Source organism: Ambystoma mexicanum, chromosome 11, assembly GCF_040938575.1.
Source record: "Ambystoma mexicanum isolate Mex_15411 chromosome 11, UKY_AmexF1_1, whole genome shotgun sequence".
Lineage (NCBI taxonomy): Eukaryota > Metazoa > Chordata > Amphibia > Caudata > Ambystomatidae > Ambystoma > Ambystoma mexicanum.
The window spans coordinates 1,120,099,019-1,120,121,280 of NC_090934.1; the positions used below are offsets into that span (position 1 = coordinate 1,120,099,019).

At 43.7% G+C, this 22,262-nt stretch overlaps 1 protein-coding gene across 5 annotated transcripts in view; it reads right to left on the bottom strand.

Moving 5' to 3' along the window:
* Nucleotides 1–22,262, bottom strand: part of SCAPER (S-phase cyclin A associated protein in the ER) — a 4,210,252-nt gene that overhangs the window by 2,751,477 nt on the left and 1,436,513 nt on the right. For all 5 annotated transcript variants that reach the window (XM_069624455.1, XM_069624453.1, XM_069624454.1 and 2 more), the window contains exon 10: nt 6,636–6,806. In XM_069624455.1, the coding sequence (XP_069480556.1) occupies nt 6,636–6,806 (171 nt within the window). The remainder of the gene's footprint in view (nt 1–6,635; nt 6,807–22,262) is intronic.

Below are 22,262 nucleotides of genomic sequence, written 5' to 3' on the forward strand. Positions count from 1 at the left end.
AAAGAAAGACACATTACAACAAAGCATTCATTGTGGCACAATGAAATCAAGGGCTACTTTATGGGCTGTGGTCAAAAATTTCTACAGTGTACACAAGCTTTTAAGCACAAGGGTAATACCGCCGGCGGTAATTGGGCTGAAAATTCATTAGGAATGGGGTTACCGCCCAACCTGTGATCCGGTAGTAATACAGCCGGACACGTGGGCAGTAACGCAAATACAGTTGTGCGGTATCCCGACTTGGATACTGCCCAACTCGTGATGAGGCTGATAGTCCGAAAGAGATGCTTTTCTACTCTAAATGCTTTTTGGAGGTTTTTGTCTGCATTGTGAATTTGAGGTGTTTAAGAACAGACTAAATCAGTGACTCCCTGAAGTGTGCCACAAATAAACCTTTAATGAGTCTAGCAATTATTGTATTGAATTCCAGAAAGACAAATTATTTGTTATTCCTATTCTTTCTTATTTAGAGTCACTGCTCAAAGTGTTAAACTTGTGGACCCCCTTATTTTTTTTAAGAGGCCTGAACAAGAAAGCCAGCCATTCCAGAAACAAAGAGCCATATGGCGCTGCCCACAGCCCAGGAGCTTCCAATTGTTTAAAAAATATATATATATTTTTTGGGGGGAGGGTAGCAAGGGAGACCACAGGTATATCAAGGACGACCTCAGGGTCGCAGCTGCGACCCCCAAATGAGGTCCCTGAACCTCCCTCGCTGCCCTTATTTATTTTGAAGGCTTTGACTTTGGACTGACACAGACCTCTGTCTTCTGAAGAGACTGCGCGCACTAAAGTCACCCCCTGGCCCAGCATCCGACATCCTCTTGTTCAATATGTTTACTTTCTCTACACTCTTAACTCATATCTATATTTTTTACTGGTATGTTTATCCATGGACTCTCTGTTGTTTTGCAATCTGTTTTATAATCACATGTGTAGTGCCAGGAAGCCCCTTCAGGGGTGGTTATTTGTCCAATGTGCTCTTTAAAAAATAAATTAAATAGAACAGATGCCTTTAAGTCGAGCCCCAAGTGAAATAAGCTTTCCTTCAAGCAGACTTAAATCTACTTTCCTTGATTGCACAAGAGGCAACAACAGATATCTCCTGAAGCAGACGCATTTCTTTTAACTTTAGTGTATGCAACAGAAAGCAGGATGGAGGGGCAGAGCTTGCACGGGTTATGCCAAACTCGTCAGACTACAGTACATTTGGCCTTCATGCTTCCAGTATGCATGATCATATCCCTGAACTATTATTGCTGGCTGCATGTTAATACCATACGTGTCTCTACGAGGGATTGTCTATTTGTGAACTCTAGCCCTTTTCTTTACAGATGGCATTCTAGGTTTCTGGTAGGCCATTTACGTTCCGCTAGGACCGCTGGTTACACTTTGGATGGGACCATAACTTTATACAAACAATGCTTTTGCCCAAAGGCCCTCTATGTATTGGAGGTCCTATGTATAGATGATTACAAGTGGCTGGATCGTTTAGAGAGCTACTTCTGGAAGCATATGTTAAAGTTGAGCCCCTCTACTCCTATAGAGTATTTGCGAATGGAATTGGGGCTGGTTTCTTTGAATGCCCAATTGATGATACGTCAAGGTCATTTGCATATGAAAGTCAACTCTAACTCGCAGTGCCAGTTGCTCGTTGAGTTGTGCGAGAAGGGGGAGCCGTATTTCTACCAAAATGAAACAGATTATGGTATTTTAATTACCAGAATCTACGGGCAGATAGGCTGGACACCTGACTTCGACAGAGGGACTAGCCTAACTGTCCTGAACCAATTGTATAAAAATAAAGTAAGGAAATGGGACTGGGTGAATAATTATACACATTTGGAGACGCTCACGAATTTTAAATACGTATCTAATGTCGTGCACTCCTATTTGGAGACACAACGTTATTTGTGGCAATCCCCTTGTCTGGAAATGCAAGCATTTCGTCTAAAACTATGAACGAACCAACTGCCAATACTAATTTCCCTGGGTGCTAGAACTAAATTACCCGAAGCAGAAAGGACATGTAGGCTATGCAATTTAATGGGGGGGATTAGAAACCCCTAGACATGTCCTTACTCAGTGTAAAAAGTTAGGTACTGTTTACATGACATTGTTGGGCTGGTTGGTTCATGATTATGAATCAATAAAACAAGACTTTTGGAATTATTGTATCAGACATTATAAAAAATATAAAAAAAAATAAATTATAAAAAAAATATAAAAAATATAAAAAATTATAAAAAAATATATTTTATAAAAATTATAATTATAAAAAAATATAAAAAAGAAATAGAAAGTATTATTGTGAATCAGAAAGAGTTAGTATTGCACTGTTTCGTGTTTAGGGTATGGTGGAGAAGTGTTTGGTGGAAGTTAATATGGTAAGGCAGGCTGAAGATCGGTCTGTTAATGACTAGTTTGCCTAAATTATTTTAATGAATTATTGTAACAGGTCATGGACTCATGGTTACTGTTATGTAGGCAGAGGAATGGTATCAATTATTGTGTAAGGCACTGGGTTGACATGTTATAGTGGTGAATGAGTAGCTGGTGGAATTAGTTTTGGCCTGTAGCCATGAGACAAAATGCATTTTGCCGCTCAATTTGGTATGAGGTTTTGTATATTTTAATCTTTCATTGTCTCGTTGTGACTAGGGGAACTGTAATTGTAACTTTACATTTTATTTTATATTGTACAATTTTTATATCCGATGGTTTATACCACATTTTTATAATCGATTTTATAACCCATTTACATGTTAAATATCATGATGAATTGTATGCTATTCATTGTATAATCTGAAAGATGTTGATTGACCAATTGGAAGCATTATCGTGTATTTTAATTGTGTTGTTTGTAAAGGTTCTTTGAACCATATACAAATAAATCAATAATAAATAATAATTAACGTTGATGCCGCCTCAACCTCATGTGTCTACTTATAGACGTTTTCCTGGAGGTTTGAAAATCAGATGTGCTTCAATGTTAAAATATGCATTGATACCAACAGTGATGGACATCTGGGAACTATCTGTGATAGAAGAGAACTGCCAGGGAAATAATTTGGGGCTTCACTGTAACAGGATGAGCTTGTAGGAACAAAGAGGGGATGTGTTGAAAAGCTGGAAATTTTTGTGGGTAGAGAGAGGTGGGAGTTACAGTCGCCTTACCACTTTTTCAAGCAGAAGCACTCTCCTTCAGTTAGGGTTCGGTGTAGATATCAAGGTCCCAAAAAGTGCAAAATACAGCCAAAGTGGCCAGAGGTTCTCCTGCACATCGCTGAAGGAAAGGAATGCAGAGTTCAAGTTGGTTCACTGCATTCAGAGACCACATCCACAAGTACAGATACTTCCTCTTAAGAGATCGGTGGCTATTTGCTTGTAATGTACTGTTCCAGGACCGACCTTAGCTGCAGGAAAGGATTCTTTCCGGCAAATGTATTGATTTCAAAGCTGGTATCGTGTAAAGGAGAATCCCACAGATAGCATAAGTAATGGTGAAGTTGCTATATCACGAAACCTCAACTTAAGGTCAGAGTGGAAGTGCAAGTCAAAACCAGAACAGCGAAAATGCGGACTGCTGTCATCGTCAATGTTTTTATTTTACTGGGGTCATGCTCGGAGAAATATGCAGCAGAGCAAATCACAACCAAAAACAATGCTTAAACCAGAGTAAAATAAACATAATATTAGAAAAGATAAAATAACAAGATCAAAACTCACGTAAAACCAAAATATAAGACGTCAATTGACAAAAAATGTGTTACACGGATATATGGTGCATCACTAAGAATCAGACGTATTTTAGCATGCAAAGGGATTGCCATCAGATTCATATGCTTTAGAATTCTAGGTTGTGTACGCTTCAGAAGCACTCAACAAATACTACTGCCAACCTTTGTATCCCATGCCTTCAACAGAGTTTTGTGCTCTGAATTTCTACAAGAACCAGAGAGAGATGTGCGTCTGAAGATTGGAAGGCAGGTGGAAGTCTGCAATAGTCTTAGCTATGTCCGTACCATTCAAAAGCAAGCTTTGAGATACAGTATTTTGACATTTTAAAGCATAAGTGTGAATACAAAATATTTCTAATGTGATATTTAAACTGTGGCGCGGGCTTGTATTGTCACGGGCATTGTTTGGCTGCCGAGTGGCACCTTTCATTCATAAATGGGGAAGAAAGCAGGCATGCTCACGGCATGGATACAGGATGTAATTTCCTTTTCAATTGTTTTCTGGCTGAATAAACAGTTCAATCGTGGAATTAGAATGACTTGTATTAAAGTGCATACTATGGTCAAGGTAGTGGTTCCATGTCACCGGGACACTACTTTTTCAGCCCTGGGCATTCATTAAGTAAACTAAGGATTTTTTTTTTATTATTTTTTTTTTGGCCACACAGTACATTTCAACTGGAATATATATCTGATACCAAAGATTTGCAGAACATCTAATCTAATCCTAGCCACAGTATGGCATCTTATGTTTCCCTTTATCGGAGCAATAATGATATTCAAGAAGGTATACATTTTAAACTCAAAATACTCTACCACAATTACAGGAAACACTTTTTTGAATTCCATTTTGAAAAGTTATCACAGGGTGTTCTGTAAGTGACCGTTGAAGGAGAGGTTAAGAGTGATGCACAAAAAAGTATGTGTGCACCGAATAGCATATTTAGTAATCGGTCGAATACCAAATCGTTTGTCAAGCATTTAGCCGAAACCGAATATGAGGAAGAAATAGTTGCTTTATAAATCATGTTCCAAACTTGAAAAAAACACATAAATAATAAATCATTATATTACGGGTATTACCATGTTTCATTAATTTCTCTTCACTTGAATCAACATATCATCCTTATTTAAAACATACAAGCTAGAACAGAATAGATGAACGCATACAGAAATAATGTTGCATATGCAAAACCAGTGCTTCTCAAAGTGGCAGGCTTCATGAATGCAAAGTGCTAGGTAGGAATGAACAAAATTGGTATTGCAATTGCCACTGCCATTGCCAATCACACACATTTCAGTCCTTTGTGAGATGCAAGGGTGCTTGCAGCTCACATAGTATTGTATGCATTGTGTCTCTCTGCCTGTGTAGGATGCATATCGAGGGTCATTTGAGGTGTATGGACTCCATCTCCCGACTACCCTCACCCCCTTTATACATTATAGGTCAAACTTGTCTGTAAGCTGGAGGCCAGTTCTTGATGAGACACTGGGACATGTTTGCTTGCTATGCTGCTAGGACCTGTAGTCAACTCACACGAAAAGGTGTGCTGCTTATTTCCGGTACAAGTAAGTTATTAGCACCGCTAATAGGTTTCGTTTTCTCACTCAATTATTCCCATGCTAGTTGGGAGCAGAGAGAGAGAAATTATGCATGCGAGGGGTTACCAAGGCTACGTGCACAAAGCAAAGTCACAATTGAAAGTGGGCATGCACAGAACTGGGCATTGGGTGGTCACATATCACTCGACTCACAAACTGCTTTTTAAAAACTGTCCTCCGGCCGCCCCAATATTTCAAGTGTGGCCACAAACGTGCAAGGATTTATGGCCATTTCAGTGTCTCTTACTATTCAGCCCTACTGCCCACAACACAAGCAGATACAGTGCGCTCTCTCAGTCCACAGAGAAATGTGCTCTCATCTCACACAATGCTCTTGTTAGGGCATGTGGGTGGGGACATGAATGATGACCACATCTTGCACTGTCTGACATGTAAATGAGTTGTCCCTAGCCTTATTGACCTAGAAGAGGCAACGTGCCTTTTTGAAATCTACGATTTCTAAACATCACTCCTACCAATCTCACCAACAGAGCATGTTCTTGGACTATGTATCATACAAATAGGGTCCTCACACTTATCTCTCACTCTGGCAGACTGGCACAAAGGCGAACTAGAGAGATTTCCCAACATGAAGTTCCTCTGAAAGGCCTTTTAGGCAAAGGCATGTCACACACATGCCTGACATGTAACTGACAACCTCATCCCAGTCTCTTCACAGGCATTTCCCATAGGAATAAATCAGGCTGGCCTCTCACTCATCCTTAACACTGCTTATCTCCAATACACAAACATTTGCCCTTAATCTTATGTTATCGGGAATGCTGTCAATGTTTATCCATTATTTCCTATCTGCACTACTTATTTACCTCTCTGAGATAATACACTGCATTCAAATGAGAGGACAAAGTATTCAACAGAAGCCAAATAGAAAAAAACTATTTGGCTGGAGCTAAAAAGCTTTTTTTTTCCAACCATGATTCGGCCAAATACTTACTCAAAGCTCATGTTCAGTACACACCTATAACATTGTTGGCTGTTACTTTATCCCTGAATCGTTGTGAATTACTACAATCGCTTTTCAGAAGACAGCTCATGATAATATGGTCGGATGAATCCATATGACAAGGGCACAACTATTCCACCACCAGGCATGCGTTTAGCAAAATAAAGCATTAAGGGTGATTGGAGAAAACAGACGTATGGACCAGATACAAATGACTTGCATGGCAACATTTGAATAGACTTCACATGGTGGGTGACCAAAGGAAACACTGACAACTAATACAAATTCATGCTAATGTTTACACCCACTTTCACCCAATAATTACTTACAGAAAAATCAATCTCGTTGTCAGTTTCAATATTAATGTCATTGTTTTCTTCAGCTTCGATTTCCCGTGTTAACTGTTCCTCTTCCGCAATAGCGCTAGCAATAGCCTCTTCATTGGCCTTTTCGAGGCGATCAGCAAGCTCCTCCTTTTTAGCAAGAACCTCTGCCATTGACTGTTTAGAAACAAAACATAGTGGTTTTCCCAAGTGAAGCTTTGTGAAAAATCACAACTCATAACAGAATAAAAAATGCTGTCATTTAAAAAGGTATGAATGATGCAAAAATATTTCTATCTTTGTTTCATTACAGCAAAGGGTTCTAACGATGCAGAGGAAAAGGGGGAACCCAGAAGGACAAATACAGCCAGGAAATATCCTACAATGAATTACATTCTCTAATATGTGATATAATGACAGGCCAGTGGTTATTCTTACAAACTGAAAACTCAATGTCCAATGTTAATGTACAACAAAAATCATAATGAAGGTATTAGAAAAATCACATCACACATAAATCTGGAAGGCTTTAATTCAAAAGAGCTTTATTAGTTGTTAAAACAAACGGTTTTGATTGAAATAATATTAGAACTACAACCATACAAATGTCACATACTTGAAGGTTCTACAGTTTATTTATCATTAAACACTTTAAAAAATGTACATACATTAAAAAAAATAACCTTTGAAGGGCCAAAATGTAATAGCCAAGAGCGCCTGGAATTGACCTAACACCATCACTAACGAAGAACGCTTTCTGAAATGGTTTACAGACATGAATTGTGTGACAAAGTCAGTAAACTCGTCTTGATAAGCAGAGATAGGAACCACCCCCTCTCACCTGGGGATGGTAGACCTACCAGTGAGAAATCCAGAGCAAGTCCTAGACATGAGGTGGATGGAAGCAGTTGAGGGGGACCCAATTTCTGTATCCTCGCCTTTGTACCAATGTTTCTGTGCAAAGCACTAATTTCTCATGCAATGCCTCAAACAGTTGCTTGCCATTTTCGTGTGTTTCAGAAAACTTGCATTCAAGAATATGGACCAGAATGCAGAGAAGGGGCCTGAACGACCCGTCAACTATGAGCGTAATCGACTGCACATAGAGAAACAAAACAAGTCTCCACAAGCCTGCAGAAGCCTCAACAAAGAAAGAGAGAACCGGCTTCTCAAGGCAGCAATGCTCCAGACCTAACTGAGCTACGGAAAAACAGGGACATGCTCACCCATCAACATGAGGTGCCCCTAGACCACTTGGGAATAAAAGGTGGGGAGGGGTTGAAGGTCACCAAGGAAAATAAAGGCAATCTTCAATAAGGGATGGCGATCAGCCAAAAAGGAAAGACACAAGGCTGATGTAGTCTCAGGTCATCTGAGAGACTCCTGGCATAGTGGTGAGTAATACCCAAGGAAGTCTCCGGTAGCCAGTCACAGTGTTATACCCAAGGCCTACAGCGATCCTGCAAGGAAGCTCAATAGTCTGATGCCTGGTCTCTGTCCTCTGGCAGTGGTATCTACCCTAATTTTCTACTGCGGTTATCTTATATAACCGTGGTAATATTGTAGGCTATTGTGTTTGCCTCGAACTTAAACCCGCTTGACCAAATGCTTTTTCTTTTGGCTCCGGTGCGGTTTATTCACCATTTATTTTTGTTAAACTCCTTCTTGGTTTTACTTTGCGCGGCAAACCAGGTTTTCCTTCTTTGTTGACTGTCTTTTGGCAGGCTTCTGCCAAGAAGCCCTCCTCAAGGCGCCTGGGTGTCTAGGTGGGCTGAATGTGAGGGAGGGGTGTAGTCACCCCCCTGCACAGGATATCCTAGGAAACCCAAGTCACACTTTTTCATGATTGGCTGAGTTGGTTGTCTGGGCTGGACAACCCCCCCTGCTGCGTGTTTGACAGTCAGGCTGTGTGAATGGGGGATTTTTGCATAAAAGGCAGGTCTCCTGGGCTGGAAGTCAGAGAGTCGCCACTGGAACTACAAGGAACCGAAGAGAAGCGGAGGAGAGGTCGACTGCTGCAACTATCCCGTCCCGGTGAAGCCCTGCTGCAGTCCTGAGCTATCTACCCTTCAATGACTAAGATGAGATCCAGTCCGGAGTCTTCTTCCCTTGAGCCTGGTGGGGATAACCAGCTCATCTTCTTCAGCCAGCGGGGCCCCTTTGTAGCTGAAATCGCTGCACAATGCTGTAGCGGTCCGGATAGCCACCTGAAGAGCCTCTCCTGTTTTTAAGGAGCACACCTTTTATTCATTGTCGATGCTGCCGTCCTCATCCCTGTGTGGTGTAGACCCTCTTGATCGTCCTTCATCGTGCCGAAGCCAGGAATCGTGGGTCTACAGGAAACTACCAGGAACAACTGCCGTGGCACCAGCTTCTTCTTTGAAAAGGTACTGTGTCCTGCTTGAGGAGTCTTAGGTGAAATCCCTATTCCTCGCTTATAAGGCTTGCCCTTATTTTATCCTCTTTCTTATAACTTTTGCTTCCGAACATTTGACAACATCTAAAGTACTCTTGGCAACTTTGAATCAAGAACTATCTGACGTGTGATCCTCGACACAGGAACCTGGTTCCACTTGACACTGGCTCCGGCCTCTTGACTCTTGCATTTCTGTCCATGAGTGTTCTTCGATTCTGTTTGCCTAACTAACATATTGCCTATAATTTTTGCCCCCAACTCTCTCTGGGTATCTCAGGTGCTAAGTGTGTTTTTGCCCCGGTAGCATTTCTTGCCGCGGATACGCATTTATTTAGTAGACCGAACTGTCAAAAAGTGAACGCAATCGTATTCACGGTAACGTGTCTTGTTCCATATTACCGGTTCTCTCAAACACAGGGTACTTACCTTGATTCATACCGTACAAAGTGAATTGGTCAGTTGTAGTGTATTTAACGTGTGGTTTTAAATTTAATGGAAGTGTTGTGTTAATAACGAATGGTTTTAAAATAAATGTACTTCTCTTTTTCTACCTGAAACCTTGAGTCAGTGTTTGCTTGAGTCACAGTAATTGTGGTCCCTTTGTGTAATCTCTTCTACTGCTCCTATACTCTTGAGATAAGCCTGGCTGCTCCGCTACTGCTACCACTTTAACATAGTAGTACAGGCTTGTACCAAAGGTAAAACTTGTATTGCCACCTGTAGTCTTAATTGTGTGTAGTGGTCCCTAAGGGCACTACACAGGATTCTGCCTAACAATCAGTGACCAAGAAATCAAGGTAGGACAAGAATAATACTTCACTCCAGAGTCTGACCTGCTGTCCTGATGACTCACTGGTCTCTGTCTAACCGATGGAGATTGCAGAAGAAAAGGAGGTCTCACAGACTTAGACATTTCAGGATGGGTCACATTGCAAGATGGCCACCTGTGCCATACATGCAACGGAAAACCGGCATGACGTCATACGCATTTCAGGAAAAGTTGTACATTCATCACTACTACGAACTGTAGCTCACATCACAGCTATCGTATACGCTGTTCCCGAGCTTGCATGTTTAGTTTTATTCTATTATGTGTTTACTCCTTGTATGTCTGCCTTCCTGCTGTTTGTTCTTCTGTGTTTTCCTCGCAAGTGTTTTCAGTCTCCTTTTTGACACAACTTGACTGTACTGGTGCACTATATCAAGCCAGACTTGACTACGTGTTCCTTCGCTCTTCATATTACCCCTAGACCCTGGTGTGTTGCCTTTGTGGGTTCTTTACCCCTGCTTCACTCAATGTCCAACTGAACAGATCTGGTGTACCTCTCCTGCCAGATACTGCTCCACATAGGATACCTTGTAAAGTTTCCTCCAGCTTTTACAGTGCCTTCATTATGCTTTTCTATCCCTCCGGAAATTGGTTCTTGCCAAGCATAGCCTTGATTCTCTTTCTTGAAATGCTCAGTGTCCCAGACCCTCTTATGCTGGCTCTGCCCTTGTGTTTCTTTCGGGTCTCTGATATGTTTATTTTGGCTTTGTCTCTGTGGTTCGCTTGAGTTCCTGACCGCTTGGTATTCGCATTCTGGGAATGTAAGTAATTCATGGTGGCAACAAGTAAGACAGACAAGTGATCACAGTTCAAGGGTGTTTATTGAACAATGAATGCTGTACGCTTGTTGGAAAAACACCTAATCTAAACCTAAAACTAAAATGGGAGCAAGCTTCAACCATCAAATGAAAAATAAGGCATTCTTAGGGGCGTGGTGTCAAATAAAAAGGCCTATAATAAGAAACCTATTGCCAAACCTTACAACTAATACAAAAAGGGGTGCTCAATAGTTCTCAAGAAAAGAAAGAAGTGTTCTCAAATAATACGTCAGGATGCGGTAGCCTGGGTCTCCCTTACCCATCTTTTAAGTGCAGGGTAAGGTGGGATTGTGGAGCACAGCACATTCTCGAGCTTTGCTAGCACGAGATGACAGTTCAACTTTCAGCTATCAGGGCCATCGAACGGCCTGACCCACTTGAAAGCCTCTTGCCTTCGAGGACCTGATGTTTTCAAAATAATATAACAAAGGTTTTTTCATCAAATGAAAGTTTGTTTCTTGGTTTCACCTTGGGCCCCCTCTTCCGGCGCTGACCCCTCTTGAATCTTAGCCTCCCTCGGTCGGGTTCACTATGACGTTTCCTTCTTCACAAATCTTAATGTCTTTTTTAAACAGTTCCAGCTGACATCCCTCGGCCGGGTTCACTTTTGTCAACACACTTTCTCTTGGGACTTTAGACTATGCCCCTCTTGCAATTCTCTTCCCTGATTTCCACTCACTGCGGGATTCACTTCCCTTTCTTTCACCCAGTTTGTAGATCAAAGTCTTTTGATTGTACAGGAATTTTTCTTGACCCTCACTCTGACCACTTTGACCTATTCCGGTGGCTCGCCTACGGCCTTCTGGTATTTGTAGTTTCGCTCACAGATGGGGACCGACCAGTCTCTGGAGTTAGCATTCACGTGGTGCTGGTTTCTCTCTGCAGCTGGTCTCCCTCCCCTTAACACTTTTACAGTTCTTTCATAGTTCATTGAACTTGCTTCAAACTTGCCACCTTGCGATTCTCAATGAACACAGCCCGGTTCTTATCGTTTCTCCCCTCGACTCACCGGCTATGATGAACCTCTTGGCTTTTGCCTTCTCTGAAAAGGCCAGTACTACGGGCGCAGGAGCTTCCCTCGCTCCTGCTTATCGGCGTAGACTTTCCCATTATACGTTGTCATCTGCTGCAAGATACTTGTGCTATCGTTCGCGGTTTTAGGCTCTTTTCCACAAAGGTTCTTTGTGTCTGGGATGAAAAAAGGGCAAGGTCACTTTTCTCCTTGCCACCCTCTCGATTCATGCCTCCTTTCTCCTTCTCTTGAACTGCAGCGCTTGATTAGCATTCTCGTTGTGCTGTCTGCCGTGCTCGTACTGTGCTCTCAGGCTCCACCTTTTATCCCTGTGGGGAAGGGAAAGGGCCGTAAGGTGTGTGTGATTCTGATCAATTGCGCGACTTTGCCTGGCCCTTATATTGGGACATGTCAGGTTAACGGTTCTGGTGTTAGTCCATTGTCCTTTGTGTTGGAAAAGGTGGGGGTGGTGGGCAGTGGTTTTGAATGTCCTAGGTGAGAGGATGGAGAAAAGGTGTCAAAGGAAGAGGGATACTGCATCTCACCCGTCGGTGTCCCACTCCCACTCCTCGAGTGCCCCCCATCCAGGTGATCCTTCCTCACTGGTCCACCCCCAGTAACTGGATCCAAAAGCGATGGCCCTGTCCTGGCCACCTGGATGACAGATCCCTGGGGACTAGCTAGAGAGACACCTTCAGATTTCTCACAGCACACTTGGTCTACTCTCCTGCCAAGTATCTGCCACTGTGTCATATGTCTGTGTCCTTATATTTCTCTTGGGGTCCTTGACGCATATATTATCGGCTTCAGTTCTTATCGGGACCCGACCCTCGTTAGGCTTGCCTCGTTGGGTCCTCAGCCTCTCTCATGGACTGAGGCAGCACCTGTACCTTGTATCCAGGTTCCTGTTGGGTGGCGTGCTTCCCTGACTCGTCCCGACTCTCTGCACGACCTTCTGATCCTCCTCTCCCAGCTTTCACTGTCGTCCGCGTAACTGCTTCGGCAAGTCAGGCTGCACGGCTTCTCTGAAGGAGGCGTCCCAAGTCTTCTGCGTACATGGTTTCTCTTTGGATTATCTTGGTCTGCAAGTTCTTGACAGCACCCTTAAAGATGGTGGCTCCGGTCCACCATCATTCGGTCTACAGCGTCTTCCTGTGTCTCTCCATCTGCAGCTCTCAAATGTGACGCACGCTTTTTTCATGGCAGGATTGACAAATGGTCTAGATCTTCTTCTAATTTGTACTTTGGGCAACGAATAGGCAGTCTCCAGCCACTAGACCGCGTATTCTGGTTCCTGTAAGTATTCCTCATTGCTCCACTCGTCACAGTACCAGGGTCGGATTGGCCCCTCGGCCTTTTGGCCCGTGGCCGGTTGCGAAATCGTCCCTGGGGAGTGGGGCCGATTTCTTGCCATGCCTGGGCCGGTTTGGAAGGAAATAAAATTGAAAAAAATATATTTTGTTCTATAAAAAAAAAGAGCTTAAGCGCAAGTGCTATACAATAACATCATTTGGCCTTGGACGTCTGCTTGGATTCACAGTAATTTAGTGTACTTAGGAACAATGTTATTTGATGCCACTTCTTGTTTTGTCAAGGGGTGAAAGGTTGTGTTTCATTGCTTCCCGGGATGGGGGTGGGGTCAAATGACATCCCTTTCAGTAATGTCATCAGAGGTCAAGGGTCGTGAGGCGAGGGGTGCGCCACTTTTTTTTGGGTGACCAGGCCTATTTCTTGTCCCAGTCCGACCCTGCACAGTACTGAACTGATGTTCATCATAGAGTTCAGTAGCACTCTCCTTTGTCTCAGTGTTGTCTTGGGACTTGGTTATCTCAACGTTACACAGATAGAGATGTGGGGGACCACAGGGAGTGGAGTGAATGGTGGCCTAACCTGCCGGGCCCCATGGGAAGCAGTGACAATACCCTGGGATCCGTCACAGGACCTTGAAAAATGACATAACAGACCCTAAAAGCGGAAACTGACAACATCAAAGAGGACCTATCAGCAGCTACATCAGCCAACAGAAAAGACATTGATGGCCTTAGATCTTGCACTCAGGAGATTGAAGAGAGAAAGACAGAATTTAACGCAAGCATCCCAGGACTATCACAGCAAGTGCAGATATTGGACGAGAGAATTAAGATGCTTGAAGAGAAGTGCAAAGACCCAGTAACAGATCAAGAAGAGTTAACATCAGAATTAAAGCACGAAAAGGCAAGGAAGGTAAAGACATCGTGGAATGAATCCAAAAGCTCTTTGCAGTAATTCTAAACCCAGAGCGGGGCAAACAAATAGGAATCGAGAGAACACATAGGATTAGGAAATGCAGAAACAAAGCAAGGGCGCGCACAAGGGACATAATTGCAAAGATACACGATTACAGAGACCAGGTGAAAGTTATGGAGGCAGCCAGGACTAAAGGAATAATTAACTTCAGAGGCAGCAACGCTTATGTTTTTCAAGGACAAAGTCGCAGGTAACACTTGCTAGACGGAGAACATTCAGATCTGTCACCTAGGAGCTCAGTAGAAGATCAAATATCGCTGGCTAGAGCTCACTAAAATACAAGTAAAATAACAAAGAAATAGTAATGTCATCGGTGGACAAGGGGACAATGATCTTGGGTTTATGAACGGAAGAGGAACGGAGAGAAGAAGAGGAGCCAGGGGACGATGTTGCGCGATCGGCTGAATGGATGCCATTGTGTGAGCTCCGTGGGTGTACAGAGCCCTGTAGCGCAATACTAGCAGTTAATGGGAAGGGCTTGCCATAAAACTGGCTGAAAAGAGGTATGAAAGGGGCTGGCACAGCTTAACCAAAAAGCAGACAGATTGCTCCAGCGGTGGCAGAGATATTTGGTGGAGTTTGGCGGGCCCAGGTGGGGCCTGTGTACAGCAACAAACTGAGGCTGCCGAGAAGACTCCCTGCGGGGGCGGACCTTGTGGCCACTGGTAACCATTGAAGTCGCGCAGTCGTAGAGGCTGGGTGCGGAGACCGTGAATATGAGAGGAGAGCTGCTTGCTGGTACGCCACCTTTGCTGCCAGACTCTGCAGCGAGCAGTGGCTGCATCCGCTGCATTCATCACGAGCCGGAGGGAGCATGAGGAGAAGAATTCCGAGTCACCCGCCTTGTTTACATCCAGTGCTACTGGAGTGGGCTGGGAAGGAGACGGCCTCGCACTGCAGCCCTGAAACAGTGTAAGGTGAGTGCAGAGCACCCATGAGGCTGCGCGGAAGTCATTGCCGGACGGGCTATAATGCGAACAGAACTTTGGTAACCATTACATTTTGGCATTTGATGCCCCGTGCCACGTTTGGGGACCCATTTATGGAGATTCCGGATCTTGCCGGAGTGAATGGACACGCTGACCAGGCTTGATACGTGTGGGTTTTGCGAATATGCGGCACAGCAGGACTTTTGAAGGCACACACGCACGCCGCCAACTGATGTATCAGAACTTTGGGGTGAAGGCAGCCCTAAACTCCCTTAGGAAGCTGTTCTCCGATTGTGGGAAAGGGTGTTGCTAACCCAATAAACAACGGCCTGCTAGCACTAGAAACGTTGCACCAGAAGGGAAGCATGGCGAGTTGAGAGATGCAGCTGAGTGGGGCGACTGGACGCTCCCACCTAATCCGGAGTAGAAGATACGGCATACGCGATACGCATTGAGGCCCTGTCCCATACTACACTCACCAGCAGGTAGGCGTTGGAGCTCTCGGCTACTATATGCTCCTGCCGGAAGTTAACACGGAGGAAAGGCTGGCTCCTGCAGGTCCAAATGCGCAGGTACTATCATATAATCTTTGTGTTCCCACCCATGCTGCCACAAGAAATCATTGCATCCAACTCTGTAGCCCTGGGCCTAGACCGTGGGCACTGGCTGTGAGGAAGGGGAACACGCTGAGAACCCCCACTAGTTTTGGGTGGAGGAAGAGGGCCGCAATCAACGCACCCAGCAGCACTTTTAGTGACACTCCTGGGGCAGGACAAAAGGAGAGGTTCCGCTGTACAGATGATTGGTGACATTGCAGCCTGCACGGAGACTGAGGGACTGCCAACTCGTGTCAGTGTCACTTAGCTCACCCCTACCCGGGGTAATTGTTCCGCTCTCCATAGAGACCCAGTCCTTGTAGTGTGGTCCGGTTCGAGCACTCAGTGAACTCAGCGATTCTGCTCTGATCCACTGCCTCTCCGCCTGTGTGAGAGGGCATGGGCTGATTCGCTGTGCTGTTCTGCAAGATGCACATATTAGGAACAATGGAGTATCCTGAGAACGTCTTGCGTGCAAGACGTGGGGGTGGTGCCACAAGGCCCATTGAGCATCATGGGCTAACGGATACGGACACGCTCTTCGAGTAGGCGGCCATCTGACGTAACAGAAGGCTACTGTCAGACAGAGAAAAGAATAGCCTGACCTACTTCTATCATAGAACACATAGTATTGAATACTGTAAAGTTTGCCCAGTGGTCCAGTATAATGCATAAGGGGGCAGCCTCCAAAAAGAGTGGTACAATGGATAAATTTGCTAAGCCAACCGCGAAACAAATGGACGCTGGAAGCGAGGGGGCAAGTAGTCAAGAATCGTCAGTGATAACTTCACCACTGCTTCCCGCTGACCTACAGGGAGTCATGACCCTTATGCAGCAGGGATTTGCTTTCATTAACAGCAAGCTAGATGGTATTACTGTCAGCGTCACCATGATCCGGGCTCAGCTGGAAAAGGCTACACAGCGCATCACGGAAACAGAAACGCGGATCAGCATACGATGCCATAGTGGCATTGCAGAGAACAGTGACTACTATGGCGAAAGCTCTGGGTAACATCAAGATGAAGTGCAAGGATCTGGATGCGAGATCACGACGGACCAATGTACGCAATGTTTGTAGTGGAGTGTGTGCACAAGACACTGACGGCAAGACCTAAACCAGGCACGTTCCCCCGGCCAATAATTGCACAGCTAATGAACTACAAAGACAGGGACATGGTTTTGAAAGCCACGTGGGAGAAGCAAGATCTTAAGATGGGCTCCAGTGTGATTCGCATTTTCCCAGACTATACGCTGGTGGTGCAGCAGGAGAGGCGCACATTCATCGGGGTCAAAAAGCTATTGAGGGAGCATAAAATACCCTACACTATGCTGTACCCAGCTCGGCTGCTTAAGCAATTTAAAAACAAGACTTAATTTTTCACGTTCCCAGAGGAGGAGGCATCATTCGTGGAGGCCAACATTTCCCTACTGGAGAAGCAACCGCCGGAAGAAGGGTAGTGACTAAAAAGTGGCTGTGCAGTACACCCATGATGATACTTAACATGCTGACACGCTGAGTGCTCTGAACCTCGCCAGTGAATTTGTAATCTATAATGTGTTCTTGATCACGTCTGTTTAAAAGTTACATTGAGGTCCGTGCCCAGGCTGGAGGAAGTGTAGTGTCTACAAAGGGCTGTTCAGTATACCTGTGATGGTACTTAAAATGTTGAATGTACTGAACCTCATCAGTAACTATGTAATCTACAATGTGTTTTTGGTAACGTTTGTTTGAAACGTTCATAGTGGTTGAAGCCCAGCTAAGGTTTAAATAATGTGCAAGCTGGCAACTCTAGTCACCACAGAAGCAGTCACCCCCAATGCGAGTGCACATTTCTGTTAAACAGGGAGGGGGGGGTACGGGAATGGGGCGTAACATAGTCAAAATTCGGGATACTATGAAGGAGGGAGAGGAGGAATTTGGGGGAAGTTGGGGTGAAAAAGTTAATGAAAATGCACAGGTTGAGTACGACATATTACGGTCATGTTGGGAGATTGTACAGGGTTGTGGAGATTGCCCGGAGGCATGTGAGAGATGATGGCTCGAAGTGGATCGATTGAGGTGAAGTTACTGAGTTGGAATGTGCGGGGCTTGGGCATACTCGTGAAGATGTGCATGGTGATGGCATACGTAAACAGACAAGGGGTCCAGCTACTGTTTTTGCAAGAAACGCATCTATTAGAACACCAGACACGTAAGGTTGCCCCGGGTCGGGGAGAGCAGCGTTATTATCCAGTCTGATAGCACAGCGAGTAGAGTGCTCACTTTGACATCTGTGCAGAGCCTGCTGATGCAGGTTCGAATCCCGGCAGGGCCAAACTCAGCCTTTCATCCTTCCGAGATCGATAAATGAGCACCACACGCTATGGGTAATAATACGCAGCGCTCAGATACCTGAGGGTTAGTAGTGCTTTATAAATGCTAAATGATCAATTAAATCATTACACGTCTTACTCAACCAGATCCGGGGGGTTATGATCCTGATCCATAGGTCGCTGCCATTCACACATCACGCAAAAGAAAGCGATGAATGCAGCAGATATGTGATTGTGCATGGGAAATTGGGAAGTGCAGAAGTCTTTTTGATGAACATTTAACCCAAATGTAGACGATTCAGAGTTCTACAAGGAAGTGTTTAAAAAATGTGCCAAGTATCCCACTGCATTAGTGATCTGCGGCAGTGATTTTAATACTATACTCGACATAGACCTAGAGTGCACGTCCGTCGCGCCCAGATCTCTGACGAGCGCAGCAAGTACAATACAGACACACATTGAAGATTTGGGCTTGAGGGACGTTTGGCGCTCGTTGCATGGGACACAAAGGGCTTTTACTTGTTATTGTCAGTGCATGATATGCACTTCCGTATAGATCTCTGGCTAACATCGCAAAGGGTTGTACAGGAAGTACTACCGACATAAAGAGGTGTCGTCAGCTGAATGCAGTGGGGGGCAGCCCCCCTCTTAAACTAGGCATAGAAATCCGTGTGGGGTGATCTAGGGCTTCAAATATGCAAAGACTAAATCATAATGCTTAAAAATGTGAATGCTGTAAATTGTGTTGTGTTTATAAAATCATAAATGTGTTAAATGCTTTAAATCATGAATGATGTATTGAGAAGGGCAGCATACAGAATATGTACTATAAAAATCAGGTAGAAAATGACCAAGTGTTAAAATATGATCAGACATAAAAGAATTCATTATTTGCTGGCCACCTCTTTTATTCGAACGTCGCCTTTAATGACCAATAGAAGGTATTTAATGAAACTCATCTTTGTAGACAGTGTTGGAATTAGTCAGCCCCTTGTACGAATATTTTCAAGGCCACAGATCCCTAATCTTGCCAATGTTCTCTGCAGAATCAGATAGCAGCTTGGGACCAGACAGCTAACAATGCCGTTTCTGGGTTTCTTGGCAAGAGGATGCAGCTGCATGACCAAATAAGGGTCGCTGAACCAGGAAATCCAGTGCCAAGTGCCAAAATGTATCTCAAATTGAAGGTTAAAGCATAGAATGACTAATCGCCAGGTGTGAGATTAATGCCAATGGAGAGCTTTTGCTCTGACGTGGATTAAAAAAAGGTTGGGGCTGACTCTCATTCTCAGAATATGTATTTAAACAGCTGTCTTCAGCATGGGGGCTGAGTTCTTGTACCTGACAACGATGCAGTGTTTGTGTCAGTCTGGTATGAATAAACCTGATGTCCATGAACAAAGCCTGTCTCTGTCTCATGGTATGCTGTCTGAGTATTTTCTGAGTGTCGAGAGCCCAGCAGAGCATTGCAGAGCCAGCAGAGCCCAGCAGAGGTGCAGAGGAGCAAAAGGGGGGTACTAGGACCTCCAGAACACATGGCAAGCCAGTCCAAGAGGGATAGAATGATGAACGACCGTCTCTTCAAGGCCAAAAGAACCTGGACATTAAAGATTAAGGTGAGCCATACTGTTCTGCCAAGATGAGAGTGGAGTTAAAGGGAGCAGGAAATAAGATGGGGAGAGGGCAGTCTGCAGCTGCCCTAGCCGATACAAAAGAAGGGACAGGGAGGCAGAACTGTATAGCAGAAGGGGACTATATATTTTTGGCAACTTTTCAGGGAAAAATAATGTCAGAGTCCAGATTTGGAAAAAAGCGAAGAAATCCAAACATTTGTAAAAACTCCGAGGGTCTTGCCGGCCTGATAGCATGAATGAGGGCCTTGCCACCTGAGGATAGGGGAGGAAATTATTGGGGTACCCCCATCAAAAATTTTGGGGTATCCCCCCAAAAATTATTGGGGTACACATTTATTGGGTACACATTTATTGGGGTACACATTTTTAGAAATCATTAGGAGACCACTCTTAGAAAAGTATTTTTAAGTTAAAGTTTTAACAGCTTTTTAGAAACAACTGTAAAACATTCATGGGGAACACCCTTAAAAGGTAACGGAGGGAGGTGGGATATGAACAAAAATAACGACAGAGTAAGAGTATGATGTATATATAAGGGGAAAAAATATTGACTCTAAGGTACCCGAGCAATAGAGAGAGATACCGGGAGAATACCCAAGCTAGAGGATATGCCCAGATACCTACGTTTTAATATAGCGGTAGAAGAAGCCAGCATTTAAAGTCCTGAAAAAAATAGGACGCTATAGGAGACCAAAACGATTAAAGACGTTTTGAAAGAAATGGTCTTACGTTCCATGTCAGAATAACAAATAGGTGCATGATGCATCCGAGAGAGAGATGGCATAAGAGGTGCACATATATGTGGCTAGCCGAGTTCATTCGGTTTTTGTTTATATGTCACGATGTTTGTTTGATATCGTTTTATGTGTCATATTGTTTGTGTGCACTGTATGAGATTGTTTATGACAAAAAATGTATTTTGAAGATGATCTAAAAAACTTGGCTTTTAGGCAAAATTTTAAAGTGATCAAAATTAAAAACAATTCTGATGGCTAGATACTATTATTCAAAGTGAACAAAATCGTGGTGGTCCCACTTCAAAAGAGACAAGCATGTCTGAAATAAATGAAAAAGAACTGTTCCCCTTTTTAAGCCATTATAAATAAGTTAAAACCAACAACTACAGAGTTAAATTTCTGACTTCCTAACACTAAGCAAGATAATTCATTAATCGCGTCAGGAACGATAGAGGTTCACATTCAAATAACTGAGTTACAGTGATTTAGGGAAGTGCTGTTGTATATGAGCGCGCTGAAACGGTGCAGATAAGGAGCGCGGTACTGTGAAATTCTAGTCTGGTTTGTTTCTAGAACTAAGCGTACTTTTTTAGAGATTAATTTAAGGTGTTGACAAGAGTGTCTCGTAGATTGGGAAAAGTGCCTAAGAGCGCACATTTGAGAGAAATGTAGCTGAAATTTAGATGGTGTTTTTATGTGCAGAATGATTGAAATAATGTGATTTTTTGAAGTAGGCAAACTGGCACACGAATAGCAATCATGTTTTCGTTTTTCTCAGAAGCGAGGATTGAGATAAAAACATGAGAGCTCGGAGTAAGGGACGGAGAGACAGGAATGCACAATGTCGGCCTTGAGATAACATTGCCGAGTTCAGGAAATTGGCCCATGTTGAAGGAATGCAAAATGTGCATCGCGAGCCACATTTTAATCACGTACAAACAAGTGCATTACAGACAGGCTTCAGTTATCAAAAGCATGAGCCAAATGCCGATTATAGATGCAAAGGGTTTGTTTTCTGAAGCATTTTCGTGCATTATGGAACGCCTGCAAACACTTGAAAGTACAATAGTTTTGGAAGCATTTATAAGTGCGGTTACCCGAGCATGCCAAATGCTAAGATTTGGTTATTTTATTTCGTTTTGCATTTTTTAAGCGCTGCATGAGTCAGGCTTTCTAGGAGCTGAAAGATTTTGTGACAATGTACTAGATATATAAGGATTGTTTCTGATTAAGAAAACATGGGGGTAAAATGACATCTCCTAAGGCTGCTGCCTATGAGGGGTTTGTGGTAAACTGATGAGCAAATGGGAAAACATAAAAAATTAGAATTCTGCCAGGGGCGCAGCACAAAATGCACCGTCAGACAATAAGCATGTTCATAAATGTTGGCATTTTGAGAACTTTTTTTTGATGAATTCCATAATGGGGAGGGCAGCAAGGACGATTTTCCTTTCTGATGTTTTTTTGAGAAGTAATCAAGTCAGTCGAGAGAGAGGGGGTTGCATGGTGCGTGGGTGCACCAGTTATGTGTGGAGCTGGTGTAATTGTTGGATGGGAGCTGCTTTCTAGCGATAGGTGTGGCGCTGGAGAAGTCAGCTGGATGCGTGCAGTCAGGTGGGTAGACACTCAGACTGGGTTCTGACTGCGTTAGTCTTGAGGAACGCCTATGTGAGCATATAGTCTGGAATGTGCTCAGCAAGTTGTGTTTTTATATGTTGCATTTATTGTGAAAATAAAGTGCATTACATGCAAAATGAATTTGTTGCAGAGGACGAGTAAGTAAGCTTACATGTAGGCTCAGCAATATGTAAACACAGGATACAAAGACACACATAGGAATAAAAGGTGTCAACCTAAAAATAAGGAATACTTTTGCAAACAGAAGAATGAATGTGTTCACAGTAGGACAGCCTCATAGGGCCCCTAGAGTGCAAAGACAAATATGGCAAAAAGGGCAATTTTTGGTCTAATGATAGACATTGGGACTGTGTGTCCATAGAGCAAAGACAGAAAAAAGGATGCATAAATATAAAAGGCTCAGGACGGCTTTTTAAGATTACAAA